Source organism: Mytilus edulis, chromosome 8, assembly GCF_963676685.1.
Source record: "Mytilus edulis chromosome 8, xbMytEdul2.2, whole genome shotgun sequence".
In the NCBI taxonomy this organism is placed as follows: domain Eukaryota; kingdom Metazoa; phylum Mollusca; class Bivalvia; order Mytilida; family Mytilidae; genus Mytilus; species Mytilus edulis.
Window position 1 is genome coordinate 83,437,046 of NC_092351.1, and position 20,019 is coordinate 83,457,064.

The 20,019-nt window shown below is 31.5% G+C and overlaps 1 protein-coding gene across 1 annotated transcript; it reads left to right on the forward strand.

Moving 5' to 3' along the window:
- The first annotated feature begins 4,655 nt into the window (after positions 1-4,655).
- On the forward strand, positions 4,656-11,242 carry LOC139486447 (uncharacterized). Its single transcript, XM_071271324.1, has 2 exons — positions 4,656-4,915; positions 9,186-11,242. Exons 1-2 carry the CDS (start codon positions 4,909-4,911, stop codon positions 10,973-10,975), a joined length of 1,797 nt encoding a protein of 598 aa, XP_071127425.1. The 5' UTR covers positions 4,656-4,908; the 3' UTR covers positions 10,976-11,242.
- Positions 11,243-20,019: the final 8,777 nt, after the last annotated feature.

Sequence of the window (20,019 nt, forward strand, 5' to 3'; positions counted from 1 at the left end):
GTTGTCTCTTTGGCACATTTCCCATTTCCATTCTCAATTTTATATAACTAAAACGATGTGGTATATGGGTATGTTACGGATATATAACGAAGCCGTACAGAAACATACATATATTAAGATACATTTACAATTTCGATCATATTCTGTCGATTTTTAAATACCATTTATATTTATTTCTTATTTCTTTTTTCCAACCATATTGTGCGTATTATTGTTGATAAATGATGCCCTTTATGGGTTCTTGATTAGACTAGTAAAATTTGTATTCTTATTTTTATTTGAGACCATTGTCCTATTTTTTTTATACAGTTTAGCTTGTATTTGTTTTATAAAAATATCTAATTGCTCAAGTTAGCAAGTCTGAAGCAGACTACAATATCAAAATTTTAAGCAAATGAGTTCAAAAATGTGTACATATTGATACATTAATTTTTATTAACGTTATATGTCATTTGAAAGACAATTTCTCTTTATTCAGAGGTGGATTTAGGGGGGGGGGGGGGGGGGGGGCAGGGCCTTTTTCAGAAAATTTTTGGTTGGGTATATATGGAATCACTGAAGCGTGACGGGATCGGGCCCCCTCTTAGGCAGTCAGTGGGCCCCCACTTATGAAAATTTCTAGATCCGCCACCATTTTCGAGGAATCCCAACTGTCAGTAAGATTTTATTGAAATATTATTGATTATGGTATGTCATGGGCGGATCCAGCCATTTAAAAAAGGGGGTCCACACCATATGTCCCCATTCAAATGCATTGATCGTCCAAAAAATGGGGTTCCAAACCTCAAACTCCCTTTGGATCCGCCCCTTATGTTTTTATCAATAGACATTTCAGAGACGTTTTACCCAGAAAAAAAATTTCTCTGCCTTTTTGAAATATGTTTTTTTTTTTTTTAAATAATATACATTGTATGTGCCCATGTATATTTATGTTCCAAAAAGGAGACGTACATAATAATTTGCCATTCCTTGTTACAACAAAGCTGACTGTTGGGAATTCCTAGTCTTTTTGTGTTAATTAGGTGCAATGGTCAAAAATGTCGAAACATCTGACACATTAACAAATGTGGTTTTAACCTCAAAAAAATAAATACTAACACCAGACACTTAATTAGAAATAACCTCGGTCTTTCGATTCTAAATTTCCCTCCATTTTCATAAATATTAATGAAGGCACTTGAAAGACCTGTTCAAGCTATCATTAGAGCCGCTCCGGGGGATCAATTCATTAACTTCCAAAATAAAGAAAAGGGGAACGTAAAACATCTTCAGTTGTAATTTTGAAGACCTTTCTCCCAAAGACTAAAGTGAAAGTTGTTTTCGAACGTAGTTATCGTAGCAATGGTAAATGCAAATATATCCGTTCATCTCTTTTAAATAATCCAGCGAAACCTTGTCGTTTTGACTAGGCAACTTATCAATACTTTTATCAGTTTACTACGTACATAACTTCAAATTAACATTTATATTCACGTGTATCTCATTCAATGAAACATGATCAGAGATAAAAATAGATTTTAACTCTAGTTCAGATCTTTTCTTTACAATACAACATATTAAAGAATAAAAGGGGGTTGGGGCGGCGTGTTAAAAGATGAAAAATTATCTCTTATTTTAAATACACGGTTGTATTCAGATTTCAAAGGTGAATGTGAAATATACACCTATACTGTATTTCTAAGTCTTATATATATTTCATTTCTACTAGAAGGTAACACTTCCTGAAACGAAAGCTTATTTCTCAGCAGCTAAGCTAGAGTTAGAGGAGGGGATAAAGGCCTCTACGCAATGCTAGACGGTGTTGTCGTAGAAGTTAGAAATAAAAAGTACATGTTCCAGCTCCGGTCGGGAAGGAAGTTACGAATCAGATCTACTCTAAAATAACTTGGTTGATTTTCTAGGCACTTTTATATATATCGACCTTATCAGTATACACAAGAAAAAACATTGTTTCCACTCCCCCTTTTTGGCCCTAATTCCACCACAGACCCATCATAAAAAAGGTAAATCCCAATTTTCTTGTATGGTATGGAAACTTGTGGTACAATTCAGAGAGGTCCACTCACTTATAAACAAGCAATTTTCCGAAATAAAGAATAATGCTTATTTTGACCAAATTCAAAATGGCCGCCAAATTCAAAAGGTAGTGACCAAAAATTGTAAGAATTGATCACTTTATGGTTAAAGCATGAAACTTTGCAGTGTTACAAGTAGTAATGATGCTTATAAACATTCTGGGATATGCAGCCATAAAAAAATCCACAATAGCCACCAACTTCAAAATGACTGCCATCAGTCATAAGGCAGATTAAAAACAATCATTTGGATATAAACATGATAAAGGCACAAAACTTTACATATTGATAGTTATGATGCTTATAACTTCTTCTGTAATAAAATGAGAAAGAAGCCCTTCATGCATCCTTAACGTTTGGACATGATACATTATACACGTGTGAGAGTATGAGCAGTAAATTAAATGGCACGTTGTTACTTGCAAAGTAAAGCGCTGGTGATGTAATTGCACAGGAAGCAAAGTACCACTCTAAATGTTTAGTTTCCTTATATAATCGAGCATTTCGAATTGAAATGAAAAATAATATTGTCGAATCTAAGAAGGAATGAAACAAGGTCATACCACGATACCATAAGTGTTTACAAGGTGTCAGATATATCTAAACTTTATATAGAAAGAATAACATGTATAGATGCAGATATTTCATTTCGAGTTGATAGTTCTCGACTAAAAGATAGAATTGTATCTTATTTCCCCGACTTAGATGCTTACAAACAAGTCCTTAAAAACATTCTTTTTTCAAAGATGACTTTGGTCCTGCATTGAAGATAGTCGGTTCAATTTACCATAACTTCATTTGAGAATTCTTGTACCAATTTAAGAATATGACAGTTGTTGCCAATTTGATTCATATGTTTTATCATTTGGTTTTGCCGTTTGGTTAGGGACTTTCCGTTTTTGATTTTCCAAGCCATTGCTTTCTTTGGTCAGTATGATTCAGTTTGGACCCAACATCCAGGGTAGTTCGCATTCTCAGTCTACATTAACAATAGCACAGCTTCTGATGTATAGTTGTACAAAGAAACTATCCTCGAGAGAAAGATCATGAACCTCCAGAATGTGCTTATTTGGGAATCATGATCTACTGTAAGAATTGAGAACGTGATCTAGTACAAATGTAAATACTTTCTTCAAATTTGAACTATCTGTCTCCTACGACCGAGCGTTAGGAATTTCTACTTCAATGGCCAATGAATTATTGTTTGCCCTGCCAATCTACTATAAAATATATTTACTTCATCTACTGTAGACAACATTGATCATAATCCAAGCAGTATATCATTAAAAGATTAATTCCATGGTACAAGTATATCTTTATTCAAACATATTTCAGATGATGTTCAAGGTGTTCTTCAAATGCTTGACCAATCTAAACCTATGTTGAAATGCCTGTCAAAGAGAGTTTCTCTTATACCAGAGAATTATGCAAATCGTCTACCAGCTGTACTTAATTTGAGCGAACCAGATATCCCATTAGTTGAAGGAGAACTTTTAATCATATGTCCTCATTCCCATCTGCATTAAAAGGGGAATTCAAATGGCTGAAACATGTTGCGGAAAATTCAAGTGTTAAGGCCAAAGTGGGAACAGATATGTCATTGTCCGCCTTTCATGCTGCAGTACTACTGCCAGATAGGAAAAATTTACCAGCAGCGTTTGCCCATTTACCTCTGTTTCATGAGCAAGCAAAATCTCTTGCAATAATACAACATTCATTGAACGTTATTCGTAGCGCTGTAAGAAAGCTAAATCCAGGCCAAACTCGAGTTGTTGATATTGACAAACCCCATTTCACAGTAGCAAAACTAATACAATGGACATGATGGAACTGGCCTCAGATGTACTCTAATGTTCGATGGCCTATACATAGAAATCGCTGCTTTTAAAGCTCTTGACAGTTGGCTTGAAGATAGTGGATGGACACTATTGATTTAGTAAATGCACAGGTTACATCAGGTACAGTTACAGGTACAGTTGATTCATTCCTAAAGGCTTCTCATGTTACAACAAAACGTAAAACACACCAAGTTACAACGTGTACACACTATCGTCTATTGTCAAACGCGTACTGCCAGTACTAAGATGTTTTGAGGGGTGATGAGGTTATCTTAGAATTTGAAGAGTTGTGTTTAGAACGATGTAAAAAATCTCCTCATTTTAAATTCTCGTATATAACCCTCCAATTTGAATTGACAGTAATAATATTTAAAATGTCTATACGTGAGGCTAACTTTTTATTATATATTGCAGTTCTCTCAAAGATCATCCCTTGGTTCTTTGTCTTAGATTACACCAACTATTCACGATGGCTGCCAATTGAAGACCTGTTGGTGACTTTCTGCTGTTGTTTTTTTCTCTGGTCGGGTTGTTGTCTCTTTGACATATTCCCAATTTTCATTCTCAATTTTGATACTGTCAAACTGATCAATTATTCTGATATCCGCTGGACTAGTATCACAAATTATGTCATTACACACAAAAATGTGTGACAAATATTCATACATCTTTTTTTCTTTTTGTTTCAACGATAAGGAAGAATTCACTTTAAAATACTGAAAATATTAAAAACGTTTTATACAAGGAAATCGAGAAGACTTAAGGGAAATGAAACATATTTAACCTTCATTATACAATTGGATGAATCACATATCCACATGATCCAAAGGGATCAATTTTCATTTATTTATCAAGTTATATATGAGAGGACATTTACAATACCCAATTTGCATATATGTATAAAGTGCAATAAATCATGTAAATTTCAATCTTACTGGATGCAGCAACATGACAACGACAACCAAAAATATTTAGGAGACTTTTATTGAGAGAAAATGGGAGGTAAGATTTAACAAATGCTTGTTGTTAAAACGTAATTTTGATATTCATATGATTTATTAAGGTTATCCTACTTTAGTGTAAAATTGCTGTTCTGTCCCTGGAATTATATAAAAAAGAAATTGATACACCTTTATGTCTGCAATTTTGTGCCATGATATCTCAGTAGCATGGGTTTAATTTGAATCATGATTAAAAAAGAACTCAAATTTGCTCCAACAATTAACAGTTCTAAATAAAGGCAACAGTAGTATACCGCTGTTCAAAACTCATAAATCCATGGACAAAAAACAAAAAACAAAATCGGGCTAACACTGTTTAGCTGTAATTTTGACGAATTGTATACTTAGAATGTGTTTTCAGCCTTGTATCACCATCACCGGTGATGCGAGATTTTAATTTGTCGTAGATTTGTCACTGGTTCAGACGTACTAACAAATTATACAATTATTTCTGTGACAAATGAAAATTATCAAAATGTCATGGCATTGTATTGTTATCAAATACAGAAAACAAAATCAAAAATACACGAATAAATATATATGATTAAGGCTTAAATCAAAAACAACAAAAATAAGAAAGTTATCTTATTCGAATCAATTAATTATCAAATACACAATCAACAACAAAACGGATGAAGAGATATATAATTTTGACACCATACTAAAAGGATCGTCACATTAGAAAATAAATAAAAAAGGGAAGCACTAGAAATATTGTTGTTAACAAATTTGTATTTTGACAATATATATTTTGTATATGAAGCCATCATATATCGAAATGAATCATTAGACTAAAACACGTGAGCAACAATTCAAGGAATTTCGTATTTCTGTTTGTTTCGAAAGATTAGAAAGATTTCACTGTAAAATACTTAAATGTTTCATACTTTCGATACATGGAAATAGATAAAACCCTACGGAAATGAACTAATTTCATTATACAAACAGATGAATCACATTTTCTAAGTGGTAAATTTTCATTCTTTTTATTAGTTATACTTGTATTTTATGTACATGATGTAAGGGAATTTCCGCCATAATCATTAATTTCTTTATTTGTAAAATGTAATTTCGTAATTTGTAACATGCAATTTCTTTAATTGTATGATGTCATTTCTGAATTTGATCCAAGTACTTTTTCCATCTGTTACATGAATTTCTACATTTTTTGATTTGTGAAATGTAACTTCTTAATTATTTATGCAATTTCTTAATTTGTTAACGTAAATCCCGATTCCCGAGCTCTATAATCAGGACAGTGTATAAGACGAATCTAAAGTAAACAGAGCATACCAACTGTTCGTCTACAAATCATGACATGACTCCATAAGGGTCTTAGTCTAGTGATACCCCAGGTGAGTTTAGTGTTTTTAATGCTTGGAGGCTGAACAAAATTCAAAAAAAAATGCTGTCTCCGGATTTCATTGACATCTTGCTTGGACATCATATCTGGTTTTTGTTGTTGTTGAAACGATGTTAACTGACTAAAATACTTTAAACTTACCAGACGATTATGTTTTTTTTTATTTTGTTTAATCCTCGTGCTGACTTTGTCGCTTTAAAAAGATACGAAAGGCCTTCATGTATATATAAATTAAATAAACAAAATCTTCTTGAACACATATTCGAAGCAAAGATCAGTAAATAAAGATATATAGGCTTTTACATATACAGTTATTTAGATACTATAATAGATACGAACAATGATTAAAATTGAAAGATAATACATTTCGCCCTCAGTATCCCCCAAAGCTTAGTTTTTACAAAGTTAATAAGTAAAACTCAATAGATTGTGATGTTCAAAGTGTAGTATTTATTTGAAATCTGTGTTTCATGCACCTGTCTATGTTTTATTTCCTTTATTAAAACATTAAAACAACCCAGTTCTATTTTTGTATATTGGAGCCTATTACCCACTTATCAGTCGCAAATCCAGCCATTTTTAAAAGGAGGGTCAAACATTTTCAAGTCAAATAGAAAGGGGCCGCTCCTACCATCTGTCCACATACAAAAGTATTAGTAGTCAAACAAATAGGGGTTTCAACACCCGGAACCTTCCATCCCCTTTTCTGCCACTGGTTAATGATCACTGTGTAGAATATTGTGTGATTATGATTATTCAACCGTTGTATATGAAATAAATTATCGGTCACAGAATATCATGTAATCGCTTTCTCCTAAGAAATTTGATTAATGAGATATTTTTTCAAGGTACGAGTTGACATGGATCCATAGCGACCTCGTGTGCAATATTGTGTAACTATTTCATTCGAGACATGTAAAACTACTTGATTTGTCACTTGTAGTCTATCTTTAGAAACGTAACTTCTCTTTGGCTGGCAGCGGTAACAATAATTATTGCACTGACACGATCTCCCGAAACGTGACTAAAACGAAGAAACAAGTTACATTCCACAAATTAAGAAACGCTTGAAGAAAATACGTTTACAAATTAAGAAATTGTATTTACAAATTAAGAAGTTACATTTCACAAATCAAGAAATGTGGAAATTCATGAAACGAATGAAGAAAATACGTTAATAAATTAATAAATTGCATTTACAAATTAAGAAGTTACATGTTACAAATTAAGAAATTACATTTTACAAAGAAAGAATTGTTTAATTATGGCGGATATTCCCTTCCATAGTATATCTATGTCATGTGATACATCTTTAACTAACAGAATCATAAACATGTTTATCAATTATGGACTTTTGACGAGGACAATACGTTATATATATGGACATGTTTAGATTATATGACTGAGGTCCCTATACATTTTTAACGTACTGACTAAGTAGAAGTCCTTAATTTATATATTACATATGGAAAATTAATAATATGTTAGGTAAATGGCGTTCAATGCTCTTTCTGTGTATTTTTAAACTGTATTTTGCAAGATTAATAAAATTATAAATATCAATATTTTAAACAACTTCAAAGCTTGTTGCAATAGTTTTCTTGTATTCTTAGCGTCAACATTTAAATGTTTAACATTAACTTCTAAAAAAATATCATTGAGAATATTTTCATTCGGTTATCTGCTGCGGCGCTTCCTCTGTGGTTGTAATGTGTGACATCATGACGTCATAAATCTAAATTTAGAAAGATTTTCATAAATATACCATCAATATACATAAAAATGATTGCCACTGATAAATTAACGTTTTTTTTTTCATATACATGCAGTAATAAAATAATTTGTCATTTTCATTATATTGATAAAAAGCAGCAAACAAGTAAAACGTGTTAAGATGAAGGACACATATTATGTGATCTAGATGATAAGAGTAAATGCTATCTGTATATTAAAGATAAATTACATAGCCTTCTTCTCTATCAAAATTATCACCTCCATATAGTACGTCCTAACGTCTGTCGATATACATTAGAAATATGTTCATTCATCGTTTTAAGCATTTATTTCATCATATCACTAGTACTGTACAACAAATAACATGTTTCTTTATGAAATAAGTTTATGAAATGAGTTTATTGCATAATCAACATCTATAAAATATATCATTTTCTCGAAATATTTTTGGCTTTTGTCAAATTATCACACATAATGATTCAAAAGTTCATTATACATGGAAAACTAATCATTAGCACAGTTTTTATACCTACATATTTTTGGCTTTTGTCAAATTATCACACATAATGATTCAAAAGTTCATTATACATGGAAAACTAATCATTAGCACAGTTTTTATACCTTCATTTTCATTAATTATTTTATTATCAAGATAGAAGTGTTTTGCATCTAATAAGATAAACATAAATAACATACGAAAGTAGAAGTTGCTGAATCCCGTTTACGTATTCAGGTAAATAACTTCTAATGTTACACGAAAGTTAATGGCCGGTAATAACTATTCGTTTCTTTAACCTTTGCAAAGGTATCTATATCCAATACCTATTTTGACAACACACATATATTTTATTTTTTTGAGTAAAAGAAATGGGGATCGAATGGGTATAAAAATCCTATTTTGTGAGTATACATGTGTGATCGTGCACTGTTTTTTGTAGAAAGGGAACAAAAGAACAACTATCTATAATGAATCAAGTAAAAATAAAGTATAATATCCAATTTAATAGTACATTTAAACAAAAGTGATAGAACAATTTTCACCTCTTCTGTTCTCTTGTAATATTTTCTACATCGAAATAAATCACACTTTAACATACACTTAAATTGTTTTATAGTATTGCTATTCATGCTTATCTTTGTCTAAATATCTCCAATTCAATTGCATATATTGCAGAACCAGCAACTGAAAATGCATCAATAGCTTTGTATCAATATATGTGTCAGTATATCGTAGGAACTGAGAAGCACGTAAAAGAAATGAGGATGATGAATACAATCAGAGACAATTTATCTAGCAATGACAACACTTTAATAATAACCAGTGGTAGTTTTGGCGAAGGCATTGAGATGCGGGGTAGTGATTTAGATATCATGATAATTTGGACACCAATGGAGGTTTGCGAAAACAAAAATAACAATTTCAATCCTGATACAGTATATTTTGATATGGAAACAAATGATACTCAACCAGGATTCACCCAGTTACGTTTCCTGCACAGTAAAAATCGGGATATCAATCGATTTTGTGTAAAAAGGGGACATGATTTGTACCTCTCTAGCACTGCAATTAAACAACATATGTCAACTTTTCCTTCTTTTTCAACAGTTCATGGACCGTGCGTGACCGATAAGAATGGATATCTTGATATTGCAGTGTGTTTGCGTAGTACATCATGGGTGACAACAGCAATGCAATGGATTGAACGGTCAAATAACACATGGCCTAAAAACGATGTTAAAGCTTCAGTTGTTCAACACGGCATTCTTTTCGTACCAATAGGTATTAAAGGATCTTCCAGTGAAGATTTTGAATGGCGACTGTCATTTTCTGTTGGCGAAAAACTTCTTATTAGTTCATTTACACATTCACAGCTGATCTGTTATTCTCTGATAAAAATTCTTCTGAAAGACGTGATAGCTATTGACTGCGAATGCAAAGACTTGCTTTGCTCATATTTCATGAAAACAATTGTGTTTTGGATATCTGAAGAAATTTCACCTACAAAATGGAGACCAGAAAACCTGCTAAGTAATTTTATGAGTTGCTTCAGAAGACTTGTTTACTGTGTTGAGAATTCAGTTTGTCCGCATTATTTCATTCCTGAGAATAATTTATTTGAAAACAAGATCACAGGACACGCACGGACAATACTTTTAAATAAGCTTTATATTCTAAAAAGTTATGGTTGGCGATGCATTTTATTGTCAAACCAATTCTTAGATTTTCATTTATTAGTATCAGACACACTCAAAGATTCAGATTCTACAGCTATTGACAGTTTTAATAAACTACTATTTTCAAAAATGTTGCGTAATGTGAATGGTACGATACACAGAAATACAGCCACATTAGAATACACAATACACTTGTTATTGTGCATTGGAAGTTCCAAAATAAAATATATCTACTTATATTATATGTCCAAATGTTGTTGCTCAAAGGCGCAAATAATGCCGTTAAGGAGTATATCCGGTAATAAACCAACGTATATACAGTATAAAGTCAGTATGAGTACTTTGTTGCTAAATATGCATCATGATGCTGTTTCTGGATGGTTGCTGTTAGCATCGTTTTTCTATGCCAATAAACAATACAATTCAGCTATTTACACACTTCAGTATTCTTTATCAAAATGTTCACCTGAAAAAGTGTATGAACCATTTATGAAACTATCAGAAATTCATCGCGAATTTGTTGCATTGAATTTGTTAAAGAACATGAATTTTGTTCGATTGTGGAAAATTCTGATAGTAAATAATTTTAGTTTTCAGAGAAACTCTACGTTAATACCAGATGAATTAAAAATATTAGAAGACGATCTGGACATTTGCACTTTTTCACCAGTGGAGTATATTCATTTTCTTAGTATTCTGTGCAATAAACATCTCACCAATACCAGCCGATGTACCGATTCTATAGGAGTTGCAATTCGTCATAGAGGAGAAATATATCATATCAGATAAACATTAACAAAGCCGTATCCAATAACATTGTAGGCAAAGCTTTTTAATAAAAAGGAGACACAGTATCTTCAAATCGGGCATGTGTGTGTTTTATAATATTAAAATCCAGATTAAATATTGTTTTACAGAAGTTGCAATTGAAAGATCGATTATAAGCATGATGATGTCTTTAAAATTAGATATTTGACTGAGATGTAATTTGCTTTCTTTGATGTTAAAACGTTTTGGCTCATTGCGTATCTTTTCATTAAATCTCCAGTGCTACACTTGTTTTCATCGTGTTTATCTTTTGTCATAACACTAGTGGCAAGATTTCAGTCTGAAACAGATGTTTTCTCTCAATCGATTAATGACCTTTGAACAGCGGTATACTAATGTTGCCTTTATTAATGGTTTTGTCGAGTCTTTATCCACTGAATCAAATGCATGAGACAAACGTTAACAATGATTTAGACTATCAGATGCTTTAAGATCTATAGTTTTCACTCCGTTCAGTCATAAATATAAAGCGTTCAATTAGGACTTGATCAGACAGCGTTTAGACCAAATCTGACAAGGTGAAAATGCTGTTAAGATTTTATGAGATCATGTTTAGTCGTAGCAAGAATTTAAATCTTGAAATATAGTTGACACTTTATCTATGTTTGTCAGGGCTTGCTTCCCCCTTATGGATAATGTTTGTTGTAGTCTGTTTATGCAATATTATATGTCTATTTCGTTTAATAACGTACGGAAATTTACAATAAATTCGATTAAATTTTAACATGTAATTCGTTATTTAAGGAAATAGCTATTGTTGTAACTAAACCATTAGTATTTTTTGAAAAAATGATTGAAAAGATTTTCAATAGGTGGTCTTAAACTTGAAACCAAAAATTCGGAAAACAGTTTTGTTTGGTCCAAACTGACCATTTAAGCTTTTTGCTTGTTTGGTAAAAAGTCATATATTGCAAATTAGAGGCTTAAACCTGCATTTGTTATGTAATTAGTTTCAATCTTGAAATTATTACTCATTACATAAAGATATTGATTGATTGCTTTATGATTGAGCTGAGATACAGCAACAGCTGAGATACAGCAACAGCTTTTTACAATGAGAAATTAATTAGACTTTTCTTGTCCCAGGATAAAACACCAAATACTGGAAAATTAACTATGTGCACTACGTGTGTTGCAGTCCCGATCAACTGCCATTATTTCATGTTCGTTTTATTATGCATATATTGCACACTGATATCCAATATTTCAATATAAATTATTAATACATATTAATTTACTTTGTGAAGCTGCAATATGCACGATTTGTTACTATGCAATGTTTACAAAAATCCATCATGTTATAACATCTTCAATCTAGGCACAATGTCGTGAATATTTGTAAATGTTTTAATTCTAAACAAGTAAAGCGAACAAATTTTAGGCACGGGCGTATAATGCACACTCTTAAAGTAGAACATGTTTCCCAAATACAATTTAATAAATTACAATCACATTTGAATTTAGGTAACACGATACCGAATGGCATATCTCCCGATTTTCAAAATTTTTGGCAACCGTGTACTTTGAATCGAGTTAAACCGGAATATGTAATAAAAAATGGGGGTCACCATTTTTGTTTTTTTTTTGTAATTTTCATATGAAAACGTCAATTTTGGCGACAAATTTACTAAGGTATATAGGGGAAATGCCTTTTTTTTCGGCTTACCTTTTTAGATTTTCGAATGGATGGCTATTTTCTTATATACGGAGAAAAACAAAAAACTAACATAATATCCAGGATTGCATAGTGAATCCAAACACGTATAGAAACTCATATGTCACTATCGTTGTTTTTGAAATAAATGGCTTCAAAGTTGATCGATAGGCCTAGAATTTGACCAAAAACGTGTGACGTTATGGTGTACGGAATATAACGTTATTCCTTCTCAGAGAAATGGAGAAAAAAATATTTGTCGGGATCTAATTGAGTATCTTTTATTTTCATTTCCCCTGTCAACTGTCGTAAAGTTCCTAGTAATGCAATATAAAATTCTACTGAATCAGATATAATTTTATTTCGTCCGACACATGGAATTTCACTCATATGAATTAATATCAATATCGTCCGATTTTCACATCAAACGAGCATATCATCACTTGAAACTTAGGTGAACAGGTTCCATGTGAATCTTATGATAATAGTTTATGCATAAATCACCGGAATTTTGTACATGTTAAATTCACGTAAATATTTGAAATAAAATTATTTAAATAATATCTTTGTTCTAAAATTTGATTAAAACCATAACAAATACCTTCAGTTTTTGTTAAGTTAACGTGAAAATTAAATGTAACATTTCACGTGAGATTCATCCGAATTACTGATTTTTAACTCCATCATATTAGACAATGGTGGTATCATCACTGCATCCCCTGATGCAGAAATATAGTATTTTAAAAAAATTGATTCATTTAACAGTTTTTAAATTGCTCGGTTTGGTGGTTGTTTAACGTTCAGTGGCAAATAGTTCATGCATGTTCGGAACGATACAATACAATTTTGAAAACAGTTGTTTATTAAAGACACATCTGATGCACCAGTGAAAAAAGATTTTGTGATAATTATGAGGAAAAATAATGATCATGATAAAATACACATTCCAAAAAATAAAATAACAAAACTCCAAGAAAAAATCAAAACGAAAAAATCCCTTATCAAATGACGAAATCAAAAGCTGAAAAACATCAAAAGAATGATAAACAGCTGTCACATTCTTGACTTGGTACATACAATACATGTAGTATAGTGTACTCTGCGTTGTGTAAATGTTTTACTTGTTTGCTCAGCAAGTCGGACAAACCTTGCAAACTGTTAACCCGATTAATTCAGTCGTTATATTCCGCTTACTAAATTAAGTAAGTAGGAGAGATCGATTACGGGGAGGGACTGAATTATTCGGGTTAGCAAACTGTTTGCAAAATTTCACAAATTTCAACCTTCTGTCATTTGTGAAAAATTATTTACATAACAAATCTTGAGATCATATATGCATTCTTTATATAAGTAAAACAACTGCGAAATTTAAAAGTTCCAGCTTGAAATTCAACCTGTATCAGATGTAAGCCGGAGTCTGTACTCTGTGTGCCTTTGTATTTTTATCAAAATGCCTAATCCAGCAGCCTGTCATGAAACAAAAAAGAAACTCCAGACGATATGCGCACCTATAATATGATTAATAAGTTTTAAAGCTGAAGCAAAACTACTGTAGTTCTAAATAATTAGCCGAATTAACTCTATATATAATAAGTGCGGGATTAACGGTCGAACGGACAAATGTAAAACAATATGATGATACGTGCTCTATAAGTAATTTGGTGACAATGCATATTTTTGAATATGCAGTTCATATAATGGAATGATAATTTGGAGATCTGAAATGTAGTAGCAATGTAAGAAGGATAGAATTTCTGTCATTTCGTCTTTGGTGGAAACTTGACTAATTGGAAATGTTACCGCATCTCCTCATATTTCGTAATGGTTTGAATTTTCTAGAGAAGAGCAAAAGTTTTAAGACTTAAACTAATATTTACCAAGAGACTAAAAATGTTACTGTGACAATTATACTACACATACCCAAATTTTTCCAACGTTTACTAAAACTACAAATAAGAAATGTAAAGATACTATTCCAATTAGCATTAGTCACGATTTTCTTGATGTCTTCAAGGTGTTGGTGTCAGTTAATTAATGCCCAGCTGTTGCTTTCTTATAAATTGCATATCACATATCTCCATTTATCATTCTATCAGCAAACTTTTGTACAAATAACATGTACATGTACACAATTTTTTTTTTATTTGTACTTGTACTTTTACAAATAAAGTCTCATGTTACCCCACTTCCAAACTGAGCAAGCGGTAACGTAGATATTTAGTTTTGCGTAACTGTTCAATTTTGGTCTTCCTCGCGGTCTGCGTTTAAACTTTGTCGAATTTATGAAAAAATTAGAGGCAATGATTTAAATTTTAACAACTAAAGTTCCAAGTGACGGGGGTAAATTGTAGAATTGATTGCTTTGATTATTGGTTGGTAAACGTCCAGTGGAAAATAGTTCTGCATATTCAAGACGAGAACAAGTTAACAATAAATGCAATAGGTAGATTTTGGAATAGAGGCGGGGTATCCGCGATGATGGTCGGGAAAATTTAAACTGACGCTATACATGTATATATATCGTTTTGTCTCCCAACTTGTACATGTACATTATTTCCAACTCAAAACTAAAAAAACACCGAATACCCATGCAAGCGTAAATTAACGCGAAATTAAAATCTAAATGATGTCAAGATCTAGCTTTTTACAGTGTCTTGCCGTTTGCATGTAAATTTCGAGAAAAAAATTATAACGGAATCAGGGAACACGGAACCGCTCTGACTACAGCCAGCCCCAACTATCAACTTGCGTTTGTAGACGCAAGTGGATACTCGGGGCTGGCTTTATTCAGACTGTAACGGAACCTGAATTTTGTTATTTTATGTCTGCCGAATCAAGTGCCCATGTATTTCTCCGCCCTCGCTAACTTTATAATGCTTCATTCCGATGTTGCTGTCCGTCCTGAGTAGACGAGGTTTATACGATTACAAAGCTAACACTGTATTTTAAAATATTTCCAAAACTATATCGAATTTACTCTGTACAGACCAATGAATTACAGAGACTGTTTACACATGGAACACAGAAAAAGCTATTTGGCTAAATAACCACTTTTTTACATTCCATACAAACAAACTATTTTCTGTATGATTTTGAACGTCTGCTTGTATTGTGCTTTTCCCCCTAATCATATCCGTATTTTCATCCAAATAAATTTCAATTTTGTCCGAGCGGTGTTTTTGATGACCATTTTAAAACGAATTAATAGTGGTAAAATTCCCCGTTTTTTTCACACATCATCCTTAGCTTCTATGAATTAGATTTCTACTTTCAAAACAAAATTTCATGTGGATACGGCGTGAATCATGAATAAGTACTTATTGCAAAAATAAACCAAGGTTTACTTTTATAAATTGTTATTTGGATGGAGAGTTGTCTCATTGGCACTCACACCACATCCTCTATATCTATACCAAGAATAAAAATAAAGTGATAAAACTGCCTAAGAACATATGTAGATAAAGCGTGCAGATGCTTAAATATCAAGGAAACAGAATATTTAAAAAGTAAAGTAATACTTTTTAAAGATTAACAATGAGCAGAACATGCAGAATGATTGCCGGAAAAAGATAAAACAATCTATGGCAAATAACCGCTACGTATTGCATCAAAACTCTGTGCAATCTGCATCTAGGGAAAGTTACCGTTAAAAATGCTACACAAAACCCGCTGCATTGGCTTATATGTGTGAACGTTATTCGATAACGTCAGGAACGATAAATCATGGCGTAACGTCTTCGGTATCGTGTTACCTTAATTCATACCTTATAAGAAATGAAAACAACGCTTTGTATTTATATGCAAAAGGACATAAAAAAAACCTAATATAACTATTGTCTTTGGCTGATGTAGTTGAAATGATTTTAAAATTTATAAACGAACAATATTAAATGATTCATTTTTGGATGCCTAACGTCCAGTGGCGAATGTGTCGATTATGTTCAGGACGAGAATTAACCATCAATCCAATAATTAGGTCCTGTAAAAGAACCTACGTTTATGGACTGTTCAAAGAGCTGTTGCAATGGTTTTCAGTGCGCAAAGAGTGTAGCACTCTCTCTACACGCCATATTGTGACTGGACCGGGTTGTCTTCAAGAACATTTCAAACAGCCAAATGGAAGTCTCACCTCTGGCAAGATTCAGTCGGAAGAGGACTCAAGTGACCATATGTATTTACCCTGTATCTTTGGAGCTGAATTATTTTAGAAAGCTTTGGTATAAAATAAAATGTCAGTGTGGAGGTTCTGACTAGTGAGCCGTTGATAAACTTCGGGATTTGTCCAATGTATTTAGTTATAAACAACAAATTAAATAATCTATAATCTTTAATGCATCCTTTTAAAATAATAATAATAAAAAATACATGTGTATATAATAGTTCACCTCACAGGTATATATATATATACAGATATAATATTTACTTTAGAATATTTAGACGAATAAATAGATAATTGAATAAAATAAATTAATAATGTATTAAACAAATAGTTTACTTAATAAATATTAAAACAGTTAATAACTAAAACTAATAGACAAATAAATGTTAAAATAATTCAATTTATGTTTATTTAGATATTTCATAATTATATAATAACTGTCTAATAAACTTTCCATATTCCTTACATAGCCCAACCAGTTTCTGTACAATAAGTATGTACATGTTGTAAAAGTGACATCTTAATACATCTTTGTCAATGTTTTTGTATTTTAATTTGTTTTTATTAAATTTGTTCTTATTAAATTTGTAATTATTAAACAAACTGCCATGAAACACATTTAATTTACTGTTTTGCATGTCATGGACGTAAATGGACATTTTGCTATTTTGCTTCATGAAAAAAAACAAATTAAAATCACAAAAATACCGAACTCCGATGAAAATTCAAAACGAAAATGCCTAATCAAAAGCTCAAAGTAAAGGATAACAACTGTCATATTCCTGACTTGTTACAATAAAATTGAGAATGGGAATGGGGAATGTGTCAAAGAGACAACAACCCGACCATAGAACAGACAAAAACAGAAGGTCACCAACAGGTCTTCAATGTCAGCTGGCCCCTAAACAAATATATACTAGTACAGTGATAATGAACGCCATACCTAACTCCAAAGTGTACACAAGAAACTAAAATTAAAAATAATACAAGACTAACCAAGGCCAGAGGCTCCTGACTTGGCATTTTTCTTAAGTATAAAATGGAGGATTTAACCTGGTTTTATAGCTGGGTTAACCCCTCACTTGTATGAAATGCGATATACATATATAATTATGTTACAATATGCATTGATATAAGTTACAATATCTTACCAACGTTTATCACACTGATAATTGTTTTCGTTGTTCTCAAACTATCAACTTTTCAAGTTAATCAGTATGTCTTTCGTAATAGTATTTCTACTAAATTTTGTTGCCAACTTCATCAATTTTTAACACATTAAACTGAGATATCATCCATTTAGTGTAGGCAAACATGTCCGATGATATTCCCCGACTTTCCTGAATTATCAAAAGACGAATATGATTTAATTTTTCTTCACTCAATACTTAATAACACAAAACAACTTGGATAATTCGGTACAAGTAAAACACGCCTTACCATAAACATGATAAAATGAATGTTTAAAACTCTCCTTTGTAATCAGAGTATTTAAACAAAACCACTAGAAAACTGACGATCCATTAGAATTTCCTGATGATTCAAGTGTCACTTTGTCATTAAAAATCTACGAACATCCAGGTAAAAGGCTTACGGCGTTTGCTAGTCCTTCCTTCCTTCGTCATTACATGGGTCCTAGAGCTAGATAATACAAACATACAAATTCCGTCAATAGAAATAACTGGAAACTTTATGTAACGGGTTTGGAAGGATGAATTAAAGTGCCGACTTGATATTCAAGATATATATTGAAAAGTATTAATTTCGATCGCTATAGTGACCATGAGCTATTTCCTTTCTTGCAATCTTCAAAAAATTGGGTGTTTAATAAATGTTAATAAATGTTACACAATATGTATAGATTCAGATTGTTTATTTTTAGTGTAATGGATATTATAAATAAACTGTTAAGGTCAAAGGACAGTTCTGATATTTTTATCACCATTGAAATGGTTTTATAAACTTGTTTGGAGTGCCATCAAGATTAGTTTAAATAGTCTAATTGTAAACCAATTTAAAATAAATTAACCTCGATAAACAGAGAAGGTAACACAGTTATTTTATTGGTTTCCTATTATCTTTAGTGGTATACTTTGAATATCAAACTGGCACATACATAATTCTGACTACATCAAAGGTATAATGTCGCTCTCGGTGAATTGTTTTTCTATTTAGACTGGTTTGCCTTATTCTATAAAAATTGAAAGATCAACAATGTCAACATCGTCTATTCTTTTACCTTTTGTTTTGAACAGGGACACTTTAAGTTACACATGTACATATCTTTTTGATAGGTTTTGAAACTCTAAATATTATATGTTGTTTAAGGTGTGAACTAATAATTTATTTATAAGTGCTTATGCATCACAAACACATAACATAAACGTACAAATACCAATACCATTACACAACTAAAATAAATAACCTAAATAGAGTTCAATCTAGAGAAGTATTATAAAATCCATTAAAATGTGAGTGAAAACGATCAAAACTTTATACATATTTTCATTTAGTAAAATAAGTTTGACAACAAATGTTACAATCTAAATCTTTAAATAATATTAAATCAAAAACAAGTCCTGTTAAACAATTTTTGCTCCATATATGAAATGGAGTGACATTCAGTTTTTCTTTGGTGTAAACCTCAATTATAAAATGTACAACACATTATTTGTAGTTTGAAATGTCAAAGTCTCTTAAATGAGCTAGAATTACTGTTTCATATAGGAAACATCTGTTGCATGTTTCTATGTTTATGTCGATAAGCTATATCTGCATGTTTTTTTTTTTATTGTTTTAATCATTTTTTTTAATCACTAAAATGAAAATTGTGTTTTTAGAACATTTATTACATCTTAAGACTATTTGATTTCAGAAAAAGTGTAATTTATGTTATCTTTTAATTGCAAACTGCGGTCGTTTTCTGTACTTTTTTGGGTGGTTGTATCTTTGACACCTTCCTTATCAAATTAAATTTATTATTCAAGAAAATAAATAAATAAAACACATAAGCAATTAAACAATAAAAAAAGGTTAGTCTCATTGGACAAAAGCATGTAAAAAAGAAGATTATGTTAATTTTTAGATACGACAAATTTACGCTCTCCATCCACATCTCATTTTATCAACAAATAAATAAAAATAAATTGTCCATTTACGTTATAAAAGTATTCAACTATGATTAATGAAAAA